This window comes from Rhinopithecus roxellana, chromosome 17, assembly GCF_007565055.1.
Source record: "Rhinopithecus roxellana isolate Shanxi Qingling chromosome 17, ASM756505v1, whole genome shotgun sequence".
NCBI lineage: Eukaryota > Metazoa > Chordata > Mammalia > Primates > Cercopithecidae > Rhinopithecus > Rhinopithecus roxellana.
In genome coordinates this window covers 63173287-63197441 of record NC_044565.1, presented here as the reverse complement: position 1 = coordinate 63197441, position 24155 = coordinate 63173287, and the positions used below count along the sequence as shown (strand labels likewise).

At 43.6% G+C, this 24155-nt stretch overlaps 1 protein-coding gene across 1 annotated transcript in view; it reads left to right on the top strand.

Annotated features, from left to right (window-relative positions):
* Positions 1 to 19854, top strand: part of FAM228B (family with sequence similarity 228 member B) — a 49015-nt gene extending 29161 nt beyond the window's left edge. Inside the window, 5 exon segments of the mRNA XM_010358491.2 lie at positions 11833 to 11940; positions 14494 to 14617; positions 14619 to 14641; positions 17849 to 17905; positions 19574 to 19854. Coding sequence (XP_010356793.2) covers positions 11833 to 11940; positions 14494 to 14617; positions 14619 to 14641; positions 17849 to 17905; positions 19574 to 19610 — 349 coding nt within the window. The 3' untranslated portion in view covers positions 19611 to 19854.
* Positions 19855 to 24155: the final 4301 nt, after the last annotated feature.

The following is a 24155-nucleotide window of genomic DNA, read 5'->3' as shown; positions in this document are numbered from 1 at the left end:
TCTTTTGTATTTTATTTTAGAGACAGAGTCTCACTCTGTCACCCAGGCTGGAGTGCAGTGGCATAATCTCAGCTGACTGCAACCTCTGCCTCCCAGGTTCCAGTGATTCTTGTGCCTCAGCCTCCCGAGTAGCTGGGATTACAGCTGTGCACCACCATACCCAGCTAATTTTTGTATTTTTAATAGTGATGGAGTTTCTCCACACTGGCCAGGCTGGTCTTGAACTCCTGACCTCAAGTGATCCACCTGCTTCAGCCTCTCCAAATCCTCAGATTACAGGCGTGAGCCACCATGTCTGGCCATGTTAGCATTTTAAATATGTCCTGCCACTCTCTCCTGGCCTGTAAGGTTTCCACTGAAAAGTCTACCGCCAGACATAGTGGAGCTCTATTGTATGTTATTTGTTTCTTTCCTCTTGATGCTTTTAGGAGCCTTTCTTTATTCTTGATCTTTAGGAGTTTGATTATTAAATGCCTAGAGGTAGTCTTCCTTTGGTTAAATCTGCTTGGTGTTCTATAACTTTCTTCTACTTGAATGTTGGTATCTTTCTCTAGGCTTGGGAAGTTTTCTGTTATTATCCCTTTGAATAAACTTTCTACTTCTGTCTCTGTCTCCCCTGTAAGGCCAGTAACTCTTAGATTTGTACTTTTGAGGCTGTTTTCTGATCTTACAGATGTGCTTCATTGTTCGTTTTTTTCTTTTGTCTCCATGAATGTCTATTTTCAAATAGCCTGTCTCCAAGCTCACTAATACTTTTTTCTGTTTGGTCAATTCTGCTATTAAAAGATTCTGATGTATTCTTCAGCATGTCAGTTGCATTTTTCAGCTCTAGAATTTCTGCTTGATTTTTTTTTTTTTTTCTTTTTGAGACAGAGTCTTGCTCTGTCACCTAGGGTGGAGCGTTGTGGCGCAATCTCGGCTCACTGCAACCTCTGTCTCTCGGGTTCAAGTGATTCTCGTGCCTCAGCTTCCTGAGTAACTGGGACTACAGGCACCCGCCACCACGCCCGGCTAATTTTTTGTATTTTTAGTAGAGATGGGGTTTCACCGTGTTGGCCAGGTTGGTCTCGAACTCCTGACATCAGGTGATCCACCCGCCTCAGCCTCCCAAAGTTCTGGGATTACAGGCATGAGCCACTGCACCTGGCCTCATTATAATTTTTGGTGATTTTTTTTTTTTTTTTTTTTTTTTTTTTAGCTCATGAGCTATCATTAATGCTAGTGTATTTTATGTGTTTCTGTGTGGCCCCAGACAATTTTTTTTTTTTTTTTTTTGAGATGGAGTCTTGCTCTGTCCCCCAGGCTAGAGTGCAATGGTGCAATCTCGGCTCACTGCAACCTCCACCTCCTGGGTTCAAGCAATTCTCCTGCCTCAGTTCCCTGACTTAGCTAGTATTACAGGCGTGCACCATTACACCCGGCTGATTTTTGTAATTTTATTTTTATTTATTTATTTATTTTGAGACAGTGTCTCACTCTGTCAGCCAGGCTGGAGTGCAGTGGCATGATCTTGGCTCACTGCAACCTCCATCTCCTAGACTTAAGCAATTCTCCTACCTCAGCCTCCCGAGTAGCTGGGATTACAGGTGTGTGCCACCATGCCTGGCTAATTTTTGTATTTTTAGTAGAGACAGGGTTTCACCATGTTGGCCAGGCTGGTCTCAATCTCCTGAGCTCAGGTACTCTGCCCACCTTGGCCTCCCAAAGTACTGGGATTACAGGCATGAACCACCGTGCCTAGCCAATTCTTTGTAATTATTTCAATTTCTTGAAATAATTCTATCTAATTTGTCTGATAGAATTCTAAATTCCTTCTCTGCGTTATCATGAATTTCTTTGAGTTTCTTCAGAATAGCTATTTTGAATTCTCTGTTTGAAAGGTCATATATCTCTTTTTCTCTGGGATTTGTCCCTAGTGCCTTGTTCAGTTCATTTGGTATGCCTATATTTTCCTGGATAGTGTTGATGCTTACAGATATTCATCAGTGTCTGAGCATTGAAGAGTTAGGTAATGTAGTCTTTACATCCTGGGTTTGTCTTTCTTGGGAAGGCTTTCTAGGTGTTTGAGGGCATTTGGGCCCCAAGCCCAATAATACTGTGGTTTTTGCAGACTCATAGAGGTATTGCCTTGGTGGACTTTGATAAGTTCCAGAAGAGTTATCTGGTTACTAGGCAGAGACTCCTGATATTTACTCCCACTTTCTCCCAAACAAACAGTCTCTCTCTGTGTGCTGAGCCACCTGGAGCTGGAGGTGTCCTGATGCAAGCACCCCTGTGGCCACCATTACTGGTGCTGCACTGGGTCAGACCTGAAGACAGTACAGCACCCGGTCTTGCGCAAGGCCTTTCCCTTCAGGGTGTGAGTTCCCCCAGGTCCTGGGCGTGTCCAGAGATGCTGTCTGGGAGCCAGGGCTTGAAGTAAAAAAAACCTTAGCAGTTTACCTGATGTTCTTTTCTACTGCAGCTAAGCTGGCATTCACACCACAATACAAAATCCTTCCCACTCTTCCCTCCCCTTTCCACATGCTGAGAATCCTCTCCCTGTGGCCACCGCCACCACTGGTCTATGGGGATTCTGCCAGGCCACCACCGATGTTTAAAAAAGCCCAAGAGCTCTTCCTTCAGCTTGTGGTGAATGCTGCCAGGCCTGGGACTCACCGTCAGGGCAATGGACTCCCATTTGGTCGAGGGCAGGTCCAGAAATGCTGTCCAAGAGCCCAGGCCCAGACTCAGGGACCCAAAAAGCCTGCTTGTTGCTCTATCCTACTATGACTGAGCTGGTACCTAAGGTGCAAAACCAAGTTCCCTTTCCTCTTTCCTCTGTTTTTCTCAAACAGAAGGAATCTTTCACCATAGCCACCACAGCTGGGAATGTTCTGGGTCACTGCTGAAGCCAGCACATCTCAGAGTCCAGGGCCCCCGGTGTACTCCCTGGGTGTCGCTGCTGTTGGTTTTCAGGGCCCAAGGGCTCCGTAGTCAGCAGGCGATGAATCCTGCCAGGATTGTGTCCTTCCCTTCAAGGCAGCAGATTCCCATTTGGCCCAAGATGTGTCTAGAAAAGTCATCCCAAAGCTAGGGCCAGGAATGGGGACCGCAGGACCCTGCCTGCTATTCTATCCTACTGTGGCTGAGCTGGTATCCGAGGTGCAGGACAAGGTCCTCTTTATTTTTCCCTCTCCTCCCTTTAAGCAGAAGGAAGGTGTCACCTTTGGAGTTGCTGCAAGCTGCACTGCTTGGGGTTGGGGGAGGGATGGTGCAGGCACTCCCTTAGCCATGCCAGCTGGTGTCACCCTAGGTCATGTGCCACCCTAGTTTTCTGGCTCTGAGCTCAGCCCAACACGAGGAATTGTCTAGGAATTACAGTCCTTGTTCTTAGACTGCCTTTCAAGTTTACCTAGGAGCCCAGGATACTTCAGCCCACAATGGTGAGGCTTGTGGAGAAACTCAAGTTCCAATCACTGGGCTGGGCAGTTTCCCTCTGGCTAAGGCTGGTCCAAATATTTGCTGCCTGTACGGGTGCTGGCTGAGCCCAGCATGGCTTTATTCTCTCTTGTGACAGGGCAGAACCAAATTCAACATAAGTCCCCTAGTCACTGGGCTCACCCCCTCCAAATGCACAGACTCTCTGTACACACGGCTATGGCTGGGGAATAGGAGAGGGGTGGCATCAGTGATTCAAGACTGTCCCTCCTGCCCTCCTCAGTGCCTCTTTGAGTGATGTGAAGTTAAAACAAGGTACTGTGATTGCTCACCTGATTTTTGGTTTTTGTGATGGTGCTTTTCTGTGTGCAGAGAGATGTTCAAATCTGTTGTTCCAGTATGGGGAATAAAGGGTGTGGGCTTCTATTCCACTATCTTGCTCTACCTCCAGCATCTTTTCATATGCTTCTTTGCCATAGACTATTTTCACATGTTTATTTGCCATCTGTGTAGCTTCTTTGGTGAAGTTTCTGTTGTTCACATCATTTGATCATTTTTAAATGGGTTGTTTATTTTCTTATTGTTGAGTGTTAAGAATTCTTCGTATATGTTGAATGTAAGTCCCTTATCAGGGATATATTTTGCAAATAATTTCTCCCAGTTTAAGGCTTATCTTTTCATTCTCTTAACAGTGTCTTTTGCAGAGCACACATTTTAAATTTTAGTAAAGTCCAGCTAATCATCAATTTTTTTCTTTTTTTATCTGAGCATGAGAGCATGAGAGGAAAAAGAGAGGAAGCCACCCTTTCCTCTCACGTTCTACCAAAGGCGAAGCAGGTTTTTTGTCCTGCTTCTTGTGGGAGGTGCTTGTCTTTGGAATTCAGTTTACTTCTTTGCCTTGAGATCTGATGGACTCAATAAAAGTTATGTTTTTGTAGATTATCTGGCCGTTTTTGACCTTGGGGTGAGAGCACCATTATTTCTAGAACATCATTATTTCTATTTTAGGATGCTTTCTACATCCTAAATGGAAGCAGAACTAAAATCATTTCATTTGTTATTTTTAAAAAGTGGCCACAAATGGCATTGTGAATGTTACATAAGACAGAAATAAATCTTAAGACAGAATTCTGAAAAAATGGCTGTTACTTTTTTTTCTTTGTCTACTTTGAGCATCATAATCCTAGCTCTAGTAATTAAATAGGTTCCACCCAAACCAGGAGTCTATTTATAATAGGCTTAACTCTGATCATGTATTAAGATGATATTTAGAATACTGATTTTATAGTGAGCAATTAATGGGCATACAGTGAGTTCCAGTCACACTGTTTTCACCCTTACTAAGGTGCTGGTGGTGACTAATGTGGTAAAGAAAATGTCCTTTTTAGATGATTGTCACATTATCTTCTGTGACCTCATAACTTCTCTAGCCTTATGGGGGCTGGTGTGTTTGGGGGTGACTGGCTTCTTATATGAGCCCTTTTACTGAATCTTAGTCTTTACACACTAAGCAAGTGTGTGCCTGAAGTCATTGAAGACCATGTTCATATATATATATATATATATATATATATATATATATATATATTTTGTTTGTTTGTTTGATTGTTTGTTTGTTTGAGATGGGTTTTCACTTTTGTTGTTCAAGTTGGATTGCCGTGGCCTGATTTTGGCTCACTGCAACCTCCGCCTCCCGGGTTCAAGCAATTCTTCTGTCTCAGCCTCCCGAGGAGCTGGGATTGCAGGCATCTGCCACCACGCCCGGCTAATTTTTTGTATTTTTAGTAGAGACAGGGTTTCACCATGTTGGCCAGGCTAGTCTCGAACTCCTGACCTCAGGTGATCTGCCCGCCTTGGCCTCCCAAAGTGCTGGGATTACAGGTGTGAGCCACTGAACCTGGCCACCATGCTCATTTTTTTTTTCTTATAGAGGAATTTCCTGTATTTCCTATGGAGGAACAGCTTCTCTCCAATATATTTTTCAAATTTTGAAGATAATTGTGATGCCGCTTTTCTGTCTCTAGCCTGAACACTTGGGGTCCACATCCCATACTATTATGCAGAAGGTGCTGATGGGGCCAGGAGTCTGAGAGTGGGAAGAAGCTCAAGTGCTTAACCACTAAGACAGTTCTGGAATGTCTTCATGCGACAGAGAAGACTGTAGCAAGATGAGTGTGCCTTCTGTGTTCCAGTCACAAATATTCAATTGTCTGTTTTCCACACACAAGTCAAATTCAACCTATCCAAAAGTGCTTGTCATCTTATGCATCTAACTTGCTTTTTTTTGTGTTCCTGGTTATAGGAAATATCAGGGTTCTTCTTTATCGCTCATTATCCCTTTACATAATCCAGCACTGGGCTCTGTCATATCCATTCCTAAATCTCCTTCTAATTTGCCCTTCCTGGCCAGGCGTGGTGGCTCACACCTGTAATCCCAGCACTTTGAGAGGCTGAAGCAGGTGGATCACCTGAGGTCAGTAGTTCGAGACCAACCTGGCCAACATGGTGATACCCCGTCTCTCCTAAAAATGTAAAAATTAGCCGGGTATGGTGGTGGGCACCTGTAATCCCAGCTACTTGGGAGGCTGAGGCAGGAGAATCGCTTGAACCCTGGAGGCAGAGGTTGCAGTGAGCCAAGATTGTGCCATTGCAATCCAGCCTGGGCAACAAAAGCAAAACTCCATCTCAATAATAACAACAACAACAACAACAAAAATAATAATAATAATGGCCAGGCGTGGTGGCTCAAGCCTGTAATCCCAGCACTTTGGGAGGCCAAGGTGGGTGGATCACGAGGTCAGGAGATCGAGACCATCCTGGCTAACACAGTGAAACCCCGTCTCTACTAAAAGTACAAAAAATTAGCTGGGTGTGGGGGTGGGCGCCTGTAGTCCCAGCTACTCGGGAGGCTGAGGCAGGAGAATGGCGTGAATCCGGGAGGCGGAGCTTGCAGTGAGCAGAAATCACGCCACTGCACTCCAGCCTGGGCAACAGAGTGAGACTCCGCCTCAAAAAACAACAACAAAAAATAATAATAATTTGCCCCTTCCTAAACATTCCCGTAAACCAAATTCCCATTATCATATCCAATCTATAACATTTATTATTTACTGAGCTCCTATGTACCAGACACTGTTACACATTCCTTTTTTTCCCCCAGCTTTTTGTTTCATTTATCTTTTGTGTTTTTTTGTTTGTTTGTTTGTTTGTTTCAATTTCATTTAGTTCTGCTCTGATCTCGTTATTTCTCTTCTGCTGGGTTTGGGTTTGGATGGTTCTTGTTTCTCAGGTTCTGTAAGGTGTGGCCTTAGATTGTCTGTCTGTGCTCTTTCAGACTTTGTGATGTAGGCTTCCCTTTTAGCACGACTTTTGCTGTACCCCAGAGGTTATGATAGGTTGTGTCACTATTATCCTTCAGCTCAAAGACTTTTTAAATTTCCATCTTGATTTCATTGTTGACCCAATGATTGCTCAGGATCAGGTTATTTAATTTCCATGTATTTGCATGGTTTTGAGGGTTCCTTTTGGAGTTGATTTCCAATTTTATTCCACTGTGGTCAGAGAGAGTACTTGATATAATTTTGATTTTCTTAAATTTTCTGACACTTGTTTTGTGGCCTATTATATGGTCTATCTTGGAGAACATTTTAAAGTGCTGATGAATAGAATGAGTTGTACACTTCTTAACATGCTAATTTTGTTTCATCTTCATAGAAATTTTATTTGGTAGGTACTATTACACAGATGACTTAGGGACCTTGTCAATTTTATAGCAGGATTTTTCAGCTTTGGCTTTATATCAGAATATCATGGAAAATTAAAAAAAAAAAATTCCGGCCGGGCGTGGTGGCTCATGTCTGTAATCCCAGCACTCTGGGAGGCTGAGGCAGGTGGGTCACCTGAGGTCAGGAGTTCGAGACCAGCCTGGCAAACATGGTGAATACCTGGTCTCTACTAAAAATACAAAAAATAGCCGGGCGTGGTGGTGCATTCCTGTAATCCCAGCTACTCAGGTGTCTGGGGCAGGAGAATTGCTTGAACCTGGGAGGCGGAAGTTGCAATGAGCCGAGATCACACCACTGCACTCTAGCATGGGCAACAGAGTGAGACTCTGTCTCAAAAAAACAAAAAAAAAATTTCAATATCCAAGCCATGCCCTAGACAAATGAAGTCAGAATCTCTGAGGGTGGGACCTAGACATCAGTCTTTTTTCAAGATCTTCAGATGATTCCAACACATACCAGATTGAAAATCACTTATTTATAGCCATAAAGCAGTAGATTCAGAAACTGAACTAAGGTCTCTGACTCCACAGTCTACATTCTAAAACACAGTGCCATGCTTTCCCTTATGTTGCATGGTGCTACCAGGGTGAAATGTGGCATGTCGTGTTACTGCCTGACTTAATCTCTTTAGTGATTCCTGCGTCCCTCAGTTAAAATGTGATCTCTTTGGTATGACATACAAGACTGGGCTGATTTTTCCTTCCCTTCTACTCTGTACTCCAACAATACCAGGTCTTCCACAAGTACCTGAATAAATGCTGTTCTTCACACATGCTGGGCTTTCTCTCTGAACCGTCTTTTTTTTTTTTTTCTTTTTTTTGAAAACATTGTTTCCAAAACCCTGTTAAAATGCCATTTTAAAACTTCCTCTCTGAAGTTGTTCCAAACCACCTCCTTACACTAGGCTGTACAGATTAGTCTCTCTTTTGTCCCACCAGGTACTTTTTCATCGATCACACAGTTTGCACCTGTTTACTTGTCTGTGTAATGAATGAATGGATGACCAGTCACTGATTAAGTCTGTGAATCTAGGTTGTAGCCATTTTGCAAAGAACCTTCAATACTAGCTAAAGAGTTGGGAGTTTATCATGTAGGGAATGGGGAGTCAGTGAGGATAGCTGAGGAGGGGGTGAGATGCTGGAGATGGTGCTTTTAGAAACTTTAATCTGACGTGTGAGGTATGTGACAGTTTGGATATAGGATAGGACTGGAGGTTGGAGATCACTGAAGAGTTTTTTTTAAAAAATAAGAAACCACATTTTTGGTAATAAGAGCCTCAGTCACGATTGTGGCAAGAGGAGTGAAACAGAGATCGATAGGATGACGCAAGGGAATTCTAGATTTTGGTGACTACGTTTGGAGGGCCAGGGAGAACTAAGAGTCAGAGAGGAGCTCGAAGTTTTGAGAATTGTTATCGTATGTATTAGTTTCCTGGGCTTGCTGTAACAAAACACTGCAAACTAAGCAGCTTAGAATGACAGGAATCTATTCTCCACAGTCCTGGAGGCTGGAAGGCTAACATCAAGGTACTGGCAGGGTCACTCTCTCTGAAGGCTCCTTGTCTCTTTCCTAGCTACTGATGGTTGCAGCAATCCTTGGTGTTTCTCGGTTTATAAAAATAAGAATCCATGTTTTTGGTAATAAGAGCCTCAGTCACGATTGTGGCAAGAGGAGTGAAACAGAAGTGAAATGCTTCAGTTATAGCCTTATTTCTGCAGTGGCTGTCTCCATTTTCACATGGTCTTCTCTCTGTGTCTGTGTCCAAATTCCCCTCTTCTGATAAGGACACCTGTCAGTGGGTTAGGGTCCACAACCCTAATTCAGTATTACCTCATTTTAACCTGATAACATCTGCAAAGACCCTATTTCCAAATAAGGTCGAATTCACAGATGCCAGGGATTAGAAATTGAAGATATTTTTTTGGGTGCATGCAATTCATCCTATAACATTACATTAATTCATTCCATCAAAGAATCATGTATTGAGTTGTAATTGCCTTTAAAGCATTCACAATCTAATAGAGAAGACAGATATTTAAGCAGATCATTCTATTACAATGTTATATGCACATATTATTATGGACACACAAAGAAGGGTCATTTAACCTAGCCTAATAGAAAGCAGACAAAGGTAGAAACTTGGATAAAAATAGAAAAGGAGGAACAACAGTTTCTTGGGATTTAAATCACTCAATGGTTTGTTTTATAATTTTATTAATTTAATAAATGACCTCTAGTTTGGGTACATCCATGAGGAAACATCCCATCTGAAGTTACCAATAGGGGTTCGGTACAGTTCTGTAGCAGATATAGCTACGGGAGACAGCTACAAAGAGAAAGGAATCCATATGCATCCCGTCCCTCTTTCCATTTTTTTTTTTTTTTTTGAGACAGAGTTTCGCTTTTTTTGCCCAAGCTGGAGTGCAATGGTGCGATCTCGGCTCACCGCAACCTCCGCCTCCCGGGTTCAAGCGATTCTCCTGCCTCAGCCTCCTGAGTAGCTGGGATTACAGGCGTGCGCCACCATGCCTGGCTAATTTTGTGTTTTTAGTAGAGATGGGGTTTCTCCATGTTGGTCAGGCTGGTCTTGAACTCCTGACCTCACATGATCCACCCGCCTCGGCCTCCCAAAGTGCTGGGATTACAGGCGTGAGCCACCGCGCCCGGCCCCTCTTTCCGTTTTTTTTTTTTTTTTTTTTTTTTTTTTTTGAGGCAGAGTCTCGCTCTGTCGCCCTGGCTGGAGTGCAGTGGCCGGATCTCAGCTCACTGCAAGCTCCGCCTCCCGGGTTTATGCCATTCTCCTGCCTCAGCCTCCCGAGTAGCTGGGACTACAGGTGCCCGCCACCTCACCTGGCTAATTTTTGTATTTTTAGTAGAGACGAGGTTTCACCATGTTAGCCAGGATGGTCTCGATCTCCTGACCTCGTGATCCACCCGTCTCGGCCTCCCAAAGTACTGGGATTACAGGCTTGAGCCACCGCGCCCGGCCCTCTTTCCGTTTTATACCAAATTTCTGGGATCATTTTCCTTTGTTCTAAAGTTTGGCCTTTACAATTCAATGTTTGTTTACCTTTGAAGATAATTTGCCAAGCACACGATTCTAGGTTGACATTTATTTCGCTTAATGTTTTAAAGACATAGTTCTGTTGTGTTTTGGCTTCTATTGTTTTTGAGAAGTCTGCTGTCATTCTGATTTTTTTGTCCTTTTTCTGTGGCTGCTGTTAAGATCTTCTCTTTGTCTTTAGGTGTCCTGCATTCTCACTGCTGGTGTCTGGGTATGGGTTTCTTTTTCTTTTTTCTTTTTTTTTTTTTTTGAGACAGGGTCTCATTTTGTCACCCAGACTGGAGTGCAGTGGTGCAATCTCGGCTCACTGCAGCCTTGACCTCCTGGGCTCAAGCGATCCCCCGTCCTGTAGCTCCCCAGGGGACTACAGGCATGCACCACTACACCTGGCTAATTTTGTGTTTTTAGTAGAGATGAGGTTTCACCATGTTGACCAGGCTGGTCTCGAACTCCTGGATTCAAGGGGTTTATCCATCTCAGCCTCCCAAAGTGCTGGGATTGCAAGTGTGAGCCACTGCACCCAGCTGGATTTCTTTTTATTTAACCTACTGGTATATGTTGTGCTTCCTGGATCTCTGTATTCATGTTTATCATCAGTTCAGGAAAATATACAGCAATTATTTTAAATATTGCTTTTACTTAATTCTTTGCATTCTGCTTCTGGGCTTAGATTAGATATATATTAGGCCTTCTTATTATCTTAGTATCTTTTAATATGTCCTTTATATTTTCCATTTTCCTAGGCAATTTCTTTGTATATATTTTCCAGCTTGCTAATTCTTTCTTCACTCTGTTGGATATTAAGTTTTTAATTTCTTAAATTTCCTTTTTTCCCCCAATATGCTTGTTCATTCCTGATAGGCTCTTATTGCTTTCTTATCCGTGGGCGCAAGATTGGAGGACTCTAAAGTACCTGTCTGCCACCCCATGGCAAAGGACTGGAAAGTGGAATGTTTGGATTCTCTCTAGGGAAAAACATTTTACATAATGCTTATAAATGACACAATTTTTGTGGCTTATTTTTACTACAGAGTTTAAACTCTTAGTGGATAGGGAGTACTTTAAACTTTGCTTAACTGATCCTTGGTTCTCAGTGAATAGTAAATCAATCTCCATCATGGCTTCAGAAACTCTAAAACAACTAATTTCATCTAAGAATGTATACTAGTTTGGAGTAATGATGTTTTTGTCTCTATGTTTAGTAGTCAGTGTATAATAATACTTACGACATAAATGTAAGCTAGTATTGTTTTCAAAACATTCTCATACCACCAGGCGTGGAGGCTCATGCCTATAATCTCAGCACTTTGGGAGGCCGAGGCAGGAGGATCGCGTGAGGCCAGGAGTTTGAGACAAGCCTGGGCAACATGTTGAGACCCCATCTCTACAAAAAATAATAAATCCCTTGACGTGGTGGTGCATGCCTGTAGTTCCAGCTACTTTGGAGGGTGGCTGAAGTGGGGGGGATCCCTTGAGCCCAGGAGGTTGAGGCTGGACCATGTCTCAAAAAACAATATTGAAAAAGAACAAAAAAACCTTCTCACACTTGTTATCTTGTTAAAGGTTAAAAGTGAAAGTGAATTTTAATGACTGTAGTTTTGATTTGAAACCCTTGGCAAGAGCTCCTTATCTTTTGGAATCCCAGGAAGAAGAAAAAACAGTTATTTACAAGTAAGTCTGTTCTTCCATAGCGTTGCTTTTCTTTTGCTGAGATGCTAGACTGTGCTGTCATCCCCTGCCATCCTGTCATGTTGCTGAGACAGTGCTGAGGCACACACCAGGCTCCATTGTGGGAGGACACTGGGCATCTCCCACCACTGTGTCTGGTGAGGTGGCAACACTTCCCAGGCTTTTCTGGTCTTAAAGAACAAGTAGGCTGGGTGCAGTGGCTCATGTCTGTAATCCCAGCAATTTGGAAGGCCAAGGCGGGTGGATCACCTGAGGTTAGGAGTTTGAGACCAGCCTGGCCAACATGGTGAAACCCTGTCTCTCCTAAAAATACAAAAATTACCCAGGCGTGGTGGTGGGCACCTATAATCCCAGCTACTTGGGAGGCTGAGGCAGGAGAATTGTTTGAACCCGGGAGGCAGAAGTTGCAGTGAGCCAAGATTGTGCCACTGCACTCCAGCTTGGGCGACAGAACAAGACTCTGTCTCAAAAACAAACAAACAAAAAACAAACAACAACAACAAAAACAAGTCGCTAATACAGAAATAACAAACACAGAAATGGAAAAAAATTGTTAACAACTTGTACTAAAGCTACAAGGTTAGGAGATTTAAAATTGAATTGGAGTAGTATAAATGGAGTTTGGGACTCGTTTGGGTGGGTAGTAGCTGTTACAATATCTTACCCAGAGTGAAAGATGTTATAATCAGAGAAGTGGTACTTACTATCAAATACTATGTATATAATATGAGGAATCATCTCAGCTAACTAGTTATAGAATTAAGAGATTTCTCTACATAATTACGTAACTTGTAACTATCTGGTTAAAAGTCATGCAGTCCCTCAGATATTGCTGGAGGGAATGTAAAATGGTGCAGCAACTTTGGAAGGCAGCTTGGCAGTTTCTCAAGATGTTAAACATTAAATTATTATGTGAACCAGCAATTCCGCTCCTAGGTTTCTACTGAGGAGTAATGAAAACATATATCCACATAGAGGCAAGGATGTGGGTGTTCATAGCAGCATTATTCACAACAGCCAAAAAAGTGGAAACAACCCAAATGTCTATCAGCTGATGAATGGATAAACAAGATGTGGTATATCCATACAATGGAATGGTGATACATGCTGCAACATAGACAAACTTCAAAACCATTGTACTCAGTGAAGGAAGCCAATAACAAAAGGCTACATATAGTATGTTTTTAAATACAAAATGTTCAGAAAAGGCAAATCTATAAAGACAGAAGGCAGATAGTAGTTGCTTAGGTCTGGGGATACGAGTGGAGAGTGAGTTAATGAGCATGGAGTCTTGGGGTTGGTGAAAATGTTCTAAAATAAGATTGTAGTGGTGGTTGCACAACTCTGTAAATATACTAAAAACCATTGACTTGTACACTTAAAATGGGTGAATTTAATGTCATATAAATTATACCTTATTAAAATTGTTGATAACAATAATAAAAAAAAAAAACCTGGCAAGGTGGAAGAAAAGTGAGCTTATGTGACTTTCTAGGAGATGAGCTTACAATTCTCTATTCCTAAAAAGTGCCCGAAGTAAGCTGCAGTAGTTTCTTTTCCTGAACAGGCTCAGAATTTGTTGAATAAATACAGTGTGGCAGAAGCTGGAGGGCTTTTGGAGATGCTGGTATGACCAGCAGAGAGAACAGCTGATTGTCTCCCAAGGACCTTAGTGATGTAAAGTAGAAACAGATGACAGCTGGGGAGGGCACTGGCCAACATGGGCTTACTGTCCTTGAGGTGTGGTTTAACCATTTGCTGGGTTGTCTTTTGAATAGGAGCCACAATTGAGGGGAAAAAGGAAGTGTCCAAACTAAGCCCTATTTGCTTGGTAGCTGAAGGCCTTAAAAGATACAATGATTGATTGAAAAGATAGAACTGAGAATCACTCTTGCATATTAGGGTCCAAAGGAGTAAGTTCCTCTGCAATCCCTAATTGCCAGAGTCTCAAATAGACCTAGTTGGGTAAGATTTTAGGATAATCGGCATCTTAATTCCATTTAATTTTGATGAATGATATAAAAGGAGAGATTTTGTTCTCAAATACATCTTCTAGCAGAGCGAGACCCACATGTGAAGGAGGATATTGTGTTGCTGGAGTAGTGGGGTCCTATATTTTAGACTAGAGGCTTAAGTCTAGGCTCACTCTAGAAGGCGGAGGAAGACTGGATTCTCTTCCATGAAAAGGGAAGCATCCCAATTCTGGCAGCAGGGGTGGAGAAGGCACATTTGTCTTTGGCAGAGTTAGACCTTCTCAGGGAGGGCAAACTGGACAGCTCTGTGAGGGATCCTTCACTCCAGAGGACCCAAAGCTGTCTGATGAAGCAGCACAGAGACTGCAGATGAAACGGTGACTAGAGCAAGGCAATAGTATTTATTTGGATTTATTTTCACACAAAAAACATGTAAATACATTTATTTTCACAAAAATACATACATTCACATAGAACTCATCACCTTCAAATTTAAATAAAAATATTAAGTGCTACAGTTGAGAGTTAAGAGAATCCCTTCCTTTCTGGTTCCTTCATGCAGAAACAAAGGGTCATCCTTTCTAGAAAGAGAACCGCTGTGTTATCGAGACGGAAAGAATCCAAGTGCCAAAGAGGCCATCTCTGAAGGGTATTTTTCTTCCTTGAGCCTCAGCCAGGAAGGAGGCAGAACGGGAGGAAGACCAGAATGGGTAAGAGCTGGGGCTGTCCCATTTCATCATACATAAGGTGGCAACCGCTGATACCAAAATCTGAGCACCTGGGAACTTTCTTTGTATGGCAGGCTTCCAGGAAGAGAGGAGGCAGTGGGGAATAGGTTAGAAGCAGCATTCCCTTTATTCAGAGGGAATGGAGAGAGCCACCTGGCTCCCTGGTGGAGCCACACGATGAGGGTGCCCCCGGTGGGTGGGCCACGCTGTCCAGGATTTCCCTAGCCCCTCTCTCATTCTGCCATCTCTACCCTGTCTCTACCATCTACCACTTAGCATAGCCAAGCCAGGGCCCACATTTTGTTATTCTTAAGGCAGTCAAGATAGGTAGAAAATTTTCAAAAGGACTAATACTAAATTAAAGTAGTAAAATTTGGGAAGTGAAAGCCCCCATACTGAGAGATTGCCACCAGCAGAGAGGAGCACCCGTGCTTTCTCACTCGGCACCTCGTGACTCCTGGATTGCATTAGGGTCGAGTGAGGGCTTATTCTCTGTGGACCCTGGAGTAGGCCCTGTGACTGGTGAAAAGGATCCCAGGAGAAAACTCATGAATAAGGGAGAATGTGAGACTTCAGACTGAAATTACTAGAAATACTTGGAAGTAAAGGAGGAAAATGAAACTGAGGAACCAGAGCAGTTAATTAAAACCTAGAGTAACCAGGAGATCCAGAGTTTCCTGAAAGAATGGGAATTTCTTGCATTTGAAGAGCTGAGAAGAAGAATCATGAATTATTGAGAGGAACTGCCTAGTGTCTCAAGCAGGGGGGCATAAAGAAGAGCTGGCGCCTATATCTCCAGTTGACAAGCTTGCAGGGCTCATACTGGACTCCTCACGAGGCCAACTCAAGGCCAGGGAGCAACCCTGGCCCTGTCCTTACAGAGAGGCCCTACACAGGATTCTGGGATACAGATAAAAGGACAATGCCTTTTCAGGTCCTCTGTGCAGATGTGATCGTCCCTCCAACTCCTAGTGCCAGCCCCTGTTTGCTCTGAAGCTCTGCTATTAGTCCCCTATGTGATCTCCAAGAAGGATCTTCAGGTCCCAGATGGGGGTCCTCCACGGTCAGCTCCATGCCTGTTGTCTGCCGTTGTCCCTGCAGCCCCCAGCCCCAGCAGCAGCTGTCAACCTCTTCTGACCCTGATCTCGATTTTGAACTTAAAGACATTTAGAACCTGGATTCTTGATTCTGTGTGAATGACCATGGAAGAGCACAATTTTATACCCTGGTGCATGACTCCTTCCTCTCCCAGAATGTGCAATAAATGAAGAAAAAAGCCCCAACATTTAAAATGTAAAGTTTATAGAAATACTAGGTGTTGGGCCGTGTGCAGTGGCTCACGCCTGCAATCCCAGCACTTTGGGAGGCTAAGGTGGGCGGATCACCTGAGGTTGGGAGTTCGAGACCAGCCTGACCAACATGAAGAAACCCTGTCTCTACTAAAAACACAAAGTTAGCCAGGCGTGGTGGAGGGCGCCTGTAATCCCAGCTACTCGGGAGGCTGAGGTAGGAGAATCGGTTGAACCCGGGAGGTGGAGATTGCAGTGAGTTGAGATCATGCCATTGCACTCCAGCTCAGGCAACACGAGCAAAACTCCCATCTCAAAAAAAAAAAAATCTATCTATCTATAGATATATATATAGATATATATTTACATATATATAGATATACATATCTATATTTACATATCTATCTATCTATTTATAAGTGTTTACAGAGCACAGATTTCTCATCCTAAGGTAATGATAGTTAAACTTGGTGGCCATTTGACTGAGCTAGCCCAACCTACCATTTCTGGGTCTAGGTGGAGCTTCTCCCTCCAGTTCTGCCCAGAGTCAGCTTCTTAGGAGTGTATTCGAGAAGTCATGGCCTTCCTCCCCACGTGAATGGCCTGTCTTCTGAGTATCCTTCAATCTTGCCATCTTCCTTTCTGACTGTCTCTCCATTTCCCCACTCCTATCCCTAAAGGACAGGGGCGCTACTTTTTTTACTCATTCATGAAAATTTACTAACCTTATCTTTTGTGTGTTTAGCTCCGTTTACTGCCATGTTTTGGTATCCTCCCATGTGCTTGCTTGCTTCCTCAAAATTTTAACAAGCGCTAACTCTGAGCCAGGCAGTGTTTGAGGGGCTGGAGACACAGTGGGAAACAAAACAGAGACGGCTCCTATTTCCTGGAGCTTACATTTTGGTGGAAAAATAGACAATAGTCAACCAAATAAACACATAACATCATGTGAGTTAGTAATAAGGAAAACAAAGCAGGTAGAGGGGTGGGGTGGGAGGGTGGGGGATGAAGAGGACTGTTTTAGGTGAAGTCTGAGGAGGCTTCTCCTCTGAGATGACGTTTGTGCAGCAGCCTGAGGAACCCAGGGAGTGAGGCGTGGAGAGATCTAGGGGAAGAGTGTTGCGCGGATGGATGGGCCCAGGCAAAAGCCTGAGATGGGAGTGACGCTGGTGTGTTCAGGAAACAGCAAGAAAAAGTGGGGAGGCTGAAGACAGTGAGTGCTGAGAGAGGGCGGGAGGTGAGGCTGGAGCAGAGGCAGGAGCCAGGCATGTGGGGGTTACAGGCTGGGACAGGGAGTTAGAATAAAATTCAAAGTGTGAGGGGAAGCTGTGCGGAGGTTTGGAGTAGGGGGGAAATAATATCTAGTCAGCATTGTACAAAGAAGAACATGGCTACTGCATAAACAACTGCGGTTGCTGGAGCCGAGGCAGGGCCGTCAGGCAGTGAGGGTTCCAGGCCACGTGAGAGCGAGGACTCCAGGCTCCAGTGTGGGTGGAGAGGAGCTGGCAGAGCTTGTTTGTCGGTGTGGAAGTGGGTGAAAGCGAGAAATCAGTGCAGAGGGGCCTGGGTGGATTGTCGTCGTAGTCACTGACCCCTTAGAAAGGTCTGGGGGAAAGCAGGTTTGCAGGGAGAGAAGTACAGAAGTGAGGAATAATCGTGTTTGGGGCGGATTCCATTGCAATCATTACAATACCGAAGGAGGATTTGTAGGGTGTGATTTTAGAGCAACTGAACTCTTCCCCCACTGTCCATTTAAACCTGTTCTGTTGGGGTTGGTTCTTCTCCTGCCCTGGGCATTCTCAGACAGTAAAAAGCCTCTGGTTATGAAGACAGTCTGTTCAGTAACTAACATGGTCAGTCTCGTATAACATAATGACCAATGCTTCAATCTTCATTTAAGGTCTCCCTCCCCCCATTTGGGGCTGCTGAAGCTGGAGCTACAAGAAAGAAGAGGGAGGTAGATGTCTTCTCTCTTTCCCTTCTTACTCTCCTATTCCTTACCCCTCTTTCTTGCCACTGTGGTTTCTGATATCTGCAGAGTCCACAGTGGGAGGGAGGAAAGAGAAGTAATGGGTGGGCAGGAAAGTTCTTACCTATTAATTTTATGACGATCTATTTTAGTGTAAGGCATTCTCTGGGCTTGGCAGGGGTTTGAAGCTATGGTTTTTCTCATGGGGCACTTCCAAGTAATCTTCAGAGAAAATTCCTATTGCTCAGAATTTCTTGCCGGATTTCTTTTCCAGCTGTTTGCTTAGGACTGTCTCTGGCTCTAAGTATCTGATGGAACTGCCACTACTTCATTGTTCACTTAGGAACATAGCTTCTATCACCTAAAGAGATACCGAGACTAAAATGAGATCCATTTCAGTATCTTTGTAGATGCCCATCCTACACCCAAGAGGAGATATACAGTAGGCAGGTGGAGGTACAGGTCTGGAGTTCAGGGGAGACTGGAGGTAGAGATAGGTTTTTGAGAGTCATCCTCATATAGATGCTACGGGAAATCATGCAGTCACCTGGGGGTGAGTGTCAAAGAGAAGAGGACCAAGGGCTAGTCCCGCGGAATGCCAAGATTTAGAGGTTGGGGCAAGGAGGCAGAGCTGGTGAAGGAACATGCATGGAGTGAGAGGCTGGTATGAAAGGAAGCAAAGCAGAAGTGTGTGCTGCTGCAGAGGCCAGTAGAGAAAGAGTTTCAGAAAAGAGGGCACGCTCAGCCACGTGGCAATGCTGCTGAGAGGGAGGTAAAATGAGGACTGGGAGATATAGGCATAACTGCTGATTTTCATCAGAGAGATTAAGTGGAGCAGCTGAAATGAAAGCTGATTAGAGTGGGTTCAGGAGATAATTGGGGTGAGGATGTGGAGACAGAATAAGCAATGCTTTTGTGGAGTTTTGTTATAAAGTGGCTGGAGAAGGTAAGGCAAGGGAATGTTTTTATCAGCGATATTGATATGATAACATGTATGTTTCCTGATGGGAATGCTCCCATAGAGAGGGAGATTTGATGATGCTGGAGAGACAGGCGGCAGACTAGAAGGGCAGAGTCCGTCCACAGGTGAGGAGGTAGCACCCTGGACTCAGGTGGACAAGACACTCTATCCATTGTATGAAGAGGGAGGGCCGAGTACATGGACGTAGTTCAAACTAGCTCAGTGGATTTTGCAAAAGAGTATTGTTTCCTTCTATTTACTCATTTTCTCAATGAAGTGAGATCATCAGCTGATAGGCATAGAATAGAGATTTTTTAGAGGTTTGAAGAGCAAAGGGAAGAAAGGAACCTAGTATTTTCTGAATCACAACAGTCCAAGTGGAAATTAGTACTCCAAACATGTTGACATCTGAAAGCTGAGACCACTGGCGTTCCCTCAAATCACGTCACACATCAGTGATCTGCCCATCTATGTGACCACATCCCTGAATCTCAGTGCTTCTGACTCCAGACAACGTGAGGAAAGGCTGAGGCAGGAGGCCTAGGTGGAGACCCTGCCTGAGAGATGAGTCACTGGGCTCTGGCAGGACAGGCTTCAGGGGGATCAGCCCAGCTTAGCTGGGGAACGCTTTCTGCTCTTGCAAGCCCCTCATCCCCATACCACACTCAACTCTTCCGTTTTGTCACCTTCAAAAGGTTTCAGCAACCAAGGAGCACGCACTCTGATCCTTGATTGGTGAAAGGATACGCAAAATCAGGCTGCTTCAGAGGAAGTCATCTGCTCGCAGGAATCAGGGTGAAGGCCAAGGAAGGCACTCAAGAATTGTCCTGTCTCTAAAAAAAAAGCATCTGCAACAAACTTCCTTTAATTTTTGAGTTCAGTGTCTGTGATAATTAAGAAATGGCAATACCATGTATTTTCCCCGGAAGTTAAGAAATATTGCTGAATGAACCAATAAAAATAATTACAGCTCCCTTACTAAGTGTCCATCTTTGTTTATTTGGTTTGTTCCTAAATTAAGGTATGCTCCCTTTGGTCATGCACCCTTCATAGCCACAGCCACATATCCTCCTGAGGTTTTTTCAACATTAGAAAATTTAAAAATTCATTTGGGGTTGGCCAAGTGAGGTGACTCACACCCATAATCCCAGCACTTTGGGGAGGCTGAGGCATGTTGCCCAGGCTGATCTTGAATTCCTGGGCTCAAGTGATCCACCCGCCTCAGCTTCCATCCAAACACCTGACTTGAGGTCAGGAGTTCAAGACCAACCTGGCCAACATGGCAAAACCCTGTCTCCACTAAAAATATGAAAATTTGCCAGGTGTGATGGCACACACCTGTAATCCCAGCTACCTGGGAGGCTGAGGCATGAGAATTGCTTGAACTCTGGAGGTGGAGGCTGTAGTGAGCCGAGATTGCGCCACTGCACTCCAGCTTGGGTGACAGGGCAAGACTCCATCTCAAAAAAAAAAAAATTCATGTAGGGTATAATTACTTGCTTGCTGATTCTAAACATTGCCTTCTGGCTTTTGTTGAATTTGAATCTTTGTTACAGGAAGACACAGTAGGACACAGAGCATAGAAGAGTGGAATTCTGTTTTCCTTAGGCAAAGGGACACCATAGTAACCTTTTTAAAAGACTTGGGGGAGTCTGATTTCTTCAGTTCTGTCTGTTCCCCACATACATATAATTCCAAGATCCCCCTCTTTCCTAGTCAGTGCCCTAGATTTCGCATAAAAGACTGGCAGCAATGTTAATCCATCTGGAGTTGCAATTCAGCAACCTACAGGATCAATTTATGAACTTGAGGGTCACAGATGGAATAAGATTTATTAAAAATGGTGGCCCTATATTTTAATGCCTTTCACATTCTGGCATCTGAGTTTCATATTGTCTTGCTTTAAATTATCCATTTTTCTCTCATTCCATATTCCTCATCCTCTTTATTCTACCATGACAGTTATCTAGTCTCCCAATGTCTCACCCCCAAACAACATATGGTTCTAAGTGAAACTAGATTTTCTTTCTTTCTTTCTTTTTGAAACAGGGTCTCTTTCTGTTGCCCGGGCTGGAGTGCAGTGGCATGATCATGGCTCACTGCAGCCTGGACCTCCCAGGCTCAAGCAATTCTCCGCCTTTCAGCCTCCCGAGTAGCTGGGACTACAGGTGCACACCATCATGCTTGGCTAATTTTTTGTATTTTTTGTAGAGATGAGGTTTCACCATGTTTCCCAGGCTGATCTTGAACTCCTGGGCTCAGGCGATCTACCCACCTCAGCCTCCCAAAGTGCTGGGATTACAAGCGTGAGCCACTACACCTGGCTGAAAACTAGATTTTAAAAACTTTATACTGTGAACAATTTCAGAGAAGTATAGAAAAAATAGTGATAATTGTATAATGAATCCTTATGTATCTGACATCCAGCTTCAATACTGATTACCTCATGGCCAGTCTTGCTTTGCGTATATGCATACCTACTTCTCAACTCTAACTGGATGACTTTGAAGCAAATCCCAGATACAGTATCACAAATATAGTTGCTCATTCCACATGGTGAAGAGAAGACACCTTTCCTTTCCCTGCACTTTGACATGAATACCAATTCCAAATACCTCACATGTCCTCTGAAGCCTTGTACTATTTCTGTATTATTTGAGATCATTTGTGTTGTAAGTAACAAGCTAACCAGAGCTAACATAAGCACAAATGGAATCCATTGGTCCCTGGTGGTCTAGTGGCTGGGATTAAAAAGAAAAAAAAAAAAAAAAGAATTCACTGGAAGAGTGCCAAAGCATCTTACAGAACCCTGAGAAAAAATTGAATTCCACAGGAAGGGCAGGAACCTTGATAGCACTGGCATCTGAGCAGCAGTCATCTCAGACCCTTCTAAGCTGTTGTCATGAACATGACTCTCACACCTTTCCAAGCCTCTGTTTTGGTTAGAAGTCTGTAATCCTAGAAGAAAGCCAGGAGAATCTGATCCTAGACTTGGGTCAGGTGTGCACTCCTTGACCAATTAGTCACAGAGAAGAACAGGAAGGTGCTCCATCGAGCCAGGTGAAATGGCTCACGCCTGTAATCCCAGCACTTTGAGAGGCCGTGGCGGGTGGATCACCTGAGGTTAGAAGTTCAAGACCAGCCTGACCAAAATGGCGAAACCCCATCTCTACTAAAAATACAAAAATTAGCTGGGCATGGTAGGGGGGCACCTGTAATCCCAGCTACTCAGAAAAGCTGAGGTGGGAGAATCAACTTGAACCCAGGAGGGGGAGGTTGCAGTGAGCCAAGATTGCGCCACTGCACTCCAGCCTGGGCAGTAGAGCAAGAGACTCCATCTCAAAAGCAAACAAACAAAAGTCTACCTCTGTGAGTGGAATCAGGGATTTGCCAGAGAGATAGGACCATGCAGGCATTTCTAATCCACCATGTGGAGCAAGGAGGCCAGGAATCACTGAAGAAAGCTGAGCCCAAAAAGGCAGACAGGAATCTTACACGTGATGCTAAAGGGTTTGGAATTTATGGGGAGACCCTGAAGGATTTTATAATACTCTATAGTTTTTGGCATTTTTCCCCTTTTATATTACCTCATCAGTCAAAACAGACTTCTAGAAATCACACCAGCATTAAAGGGATATTGTTACTTCACCTTGACTTTATATAGAAGGAGAAAAGTTTCGGTAAATCAATTCTGTTCCATGAATCAGTCATTAATGCCTCCTCCATAGCCATTCCTCTGTTCAAGTGAGTAAGTTTAGAAATTCTCTTAAGTTTTCTTTATAAAAGGCAGCCTAAATCTATTTCACACTTTTAAAATAAAAATCTAGGTGCAAGTTTGTTCTTATGGTTAAGATTAACGTACACCTCACAAACATTGGGACTTTTGTTTTCTGAGACAAGGTCTTGTTCTGTCTCCCAGCTGGAGTGTAGCGATACAAGCACGGCTCACCTCAGCCTCAACCTCCCAGACTCAAGCAATCCTCCCTCCTCAGCTTTCTGAGTAGCTGGCACTACAGGTGCCCGCCACCATGCCCAGCTAATTTTTAGACATTCTGTAGAGACAAGGTCCCATTGTGTTGCCCAGGCTGGTCTTGAACACCTGGTCTCAAGCAATCCTCCTACCTTGGCCTCCCAAAGGGCTGGGATTACATGCATGAGCCACCATGACTGGCCTAGACTTTTTGATTTAAAGAGACTCTGGATAGAAATGCTTTTCTGTTACAGTTATAAATGACTAAAAACACTAGCCATGCCAAAATGGCAACCAGAGGCCAACTGCAAAGCTTCAAAAGGTTTGATGCTCTCCTGGTAGACAAGTCTTCAGTCTCTTAAATGTTTTTTTAATATGTTGACATTGAAATTTCATTTTGTGTAGATGTCGGGATTATGTTTCATTCATTTATTTATTCATCATTCACTTAGTAAGTATCTAAGTGCCTGTTTTTCCCAGGTGCTCTGCCCGGTTCTGGAGATATAATGATGAGCCAACATAGGCCCTCTGTCTTAAAGTTAGTAGGAGAAACAGTGACAAAAGATTTTAATACTATGAGATAAACTTAGTTGTGGTATGTAGAAAGAGACTCAGAGCCTGCAGCAAGAGCCTAGGTGAAGACTCAGTGAAGCACTACCTGTTGAAAGGAGAATCTTTCAAATCCTTAACAGTTATTTCCACCATGTAAAAAAGGTGACATTGCCAGGGAACATCAAGTAAAGAGACAAATGCTCAGGTAAGCTTTTAAATCATATGAGATTGAAATAATTTGATTCAGTAAATCAGGGAAACTTTTATTTTCAAATGAAGTAAGGAAGAAGCTAGGTAGAAATTAAAAATCCTATTTTGAATCACCTTTTGCTTATACTTAATGTAGTTTAAGCCATCAGTGTATTATACTTTTCTGCTATGTCTGCTCAACAGGAATTTTCTGTTTGCCTGCTATTTGGGTCAGTCATAGATGGTCCCATGTTATGAGAAAGATGTAAAGATGAGATAGATTCAGCTCCTTTTCTCGAGAAGATTATACCATATAAGGAACTAATTTGCTGAATGGTCCCTCAGTTAGCCTGACTAGAATCTCTAAATCATGGTCTACACAGCAGTAAACGAGGAATTTTGGCCCCTCAAGTATCAATGAATGCTAACTGGGGCACCTGGATTGCTATCTCCACCTGGCAGTAATGAGGTGGTAACCTCATTAACCCTATTCGATTGGTGTTGGAGAAAGCCAGCTAAAACAAAGTTTAAAGTCCAGAGCCTCATAAACTGAAAATGTTCAGACT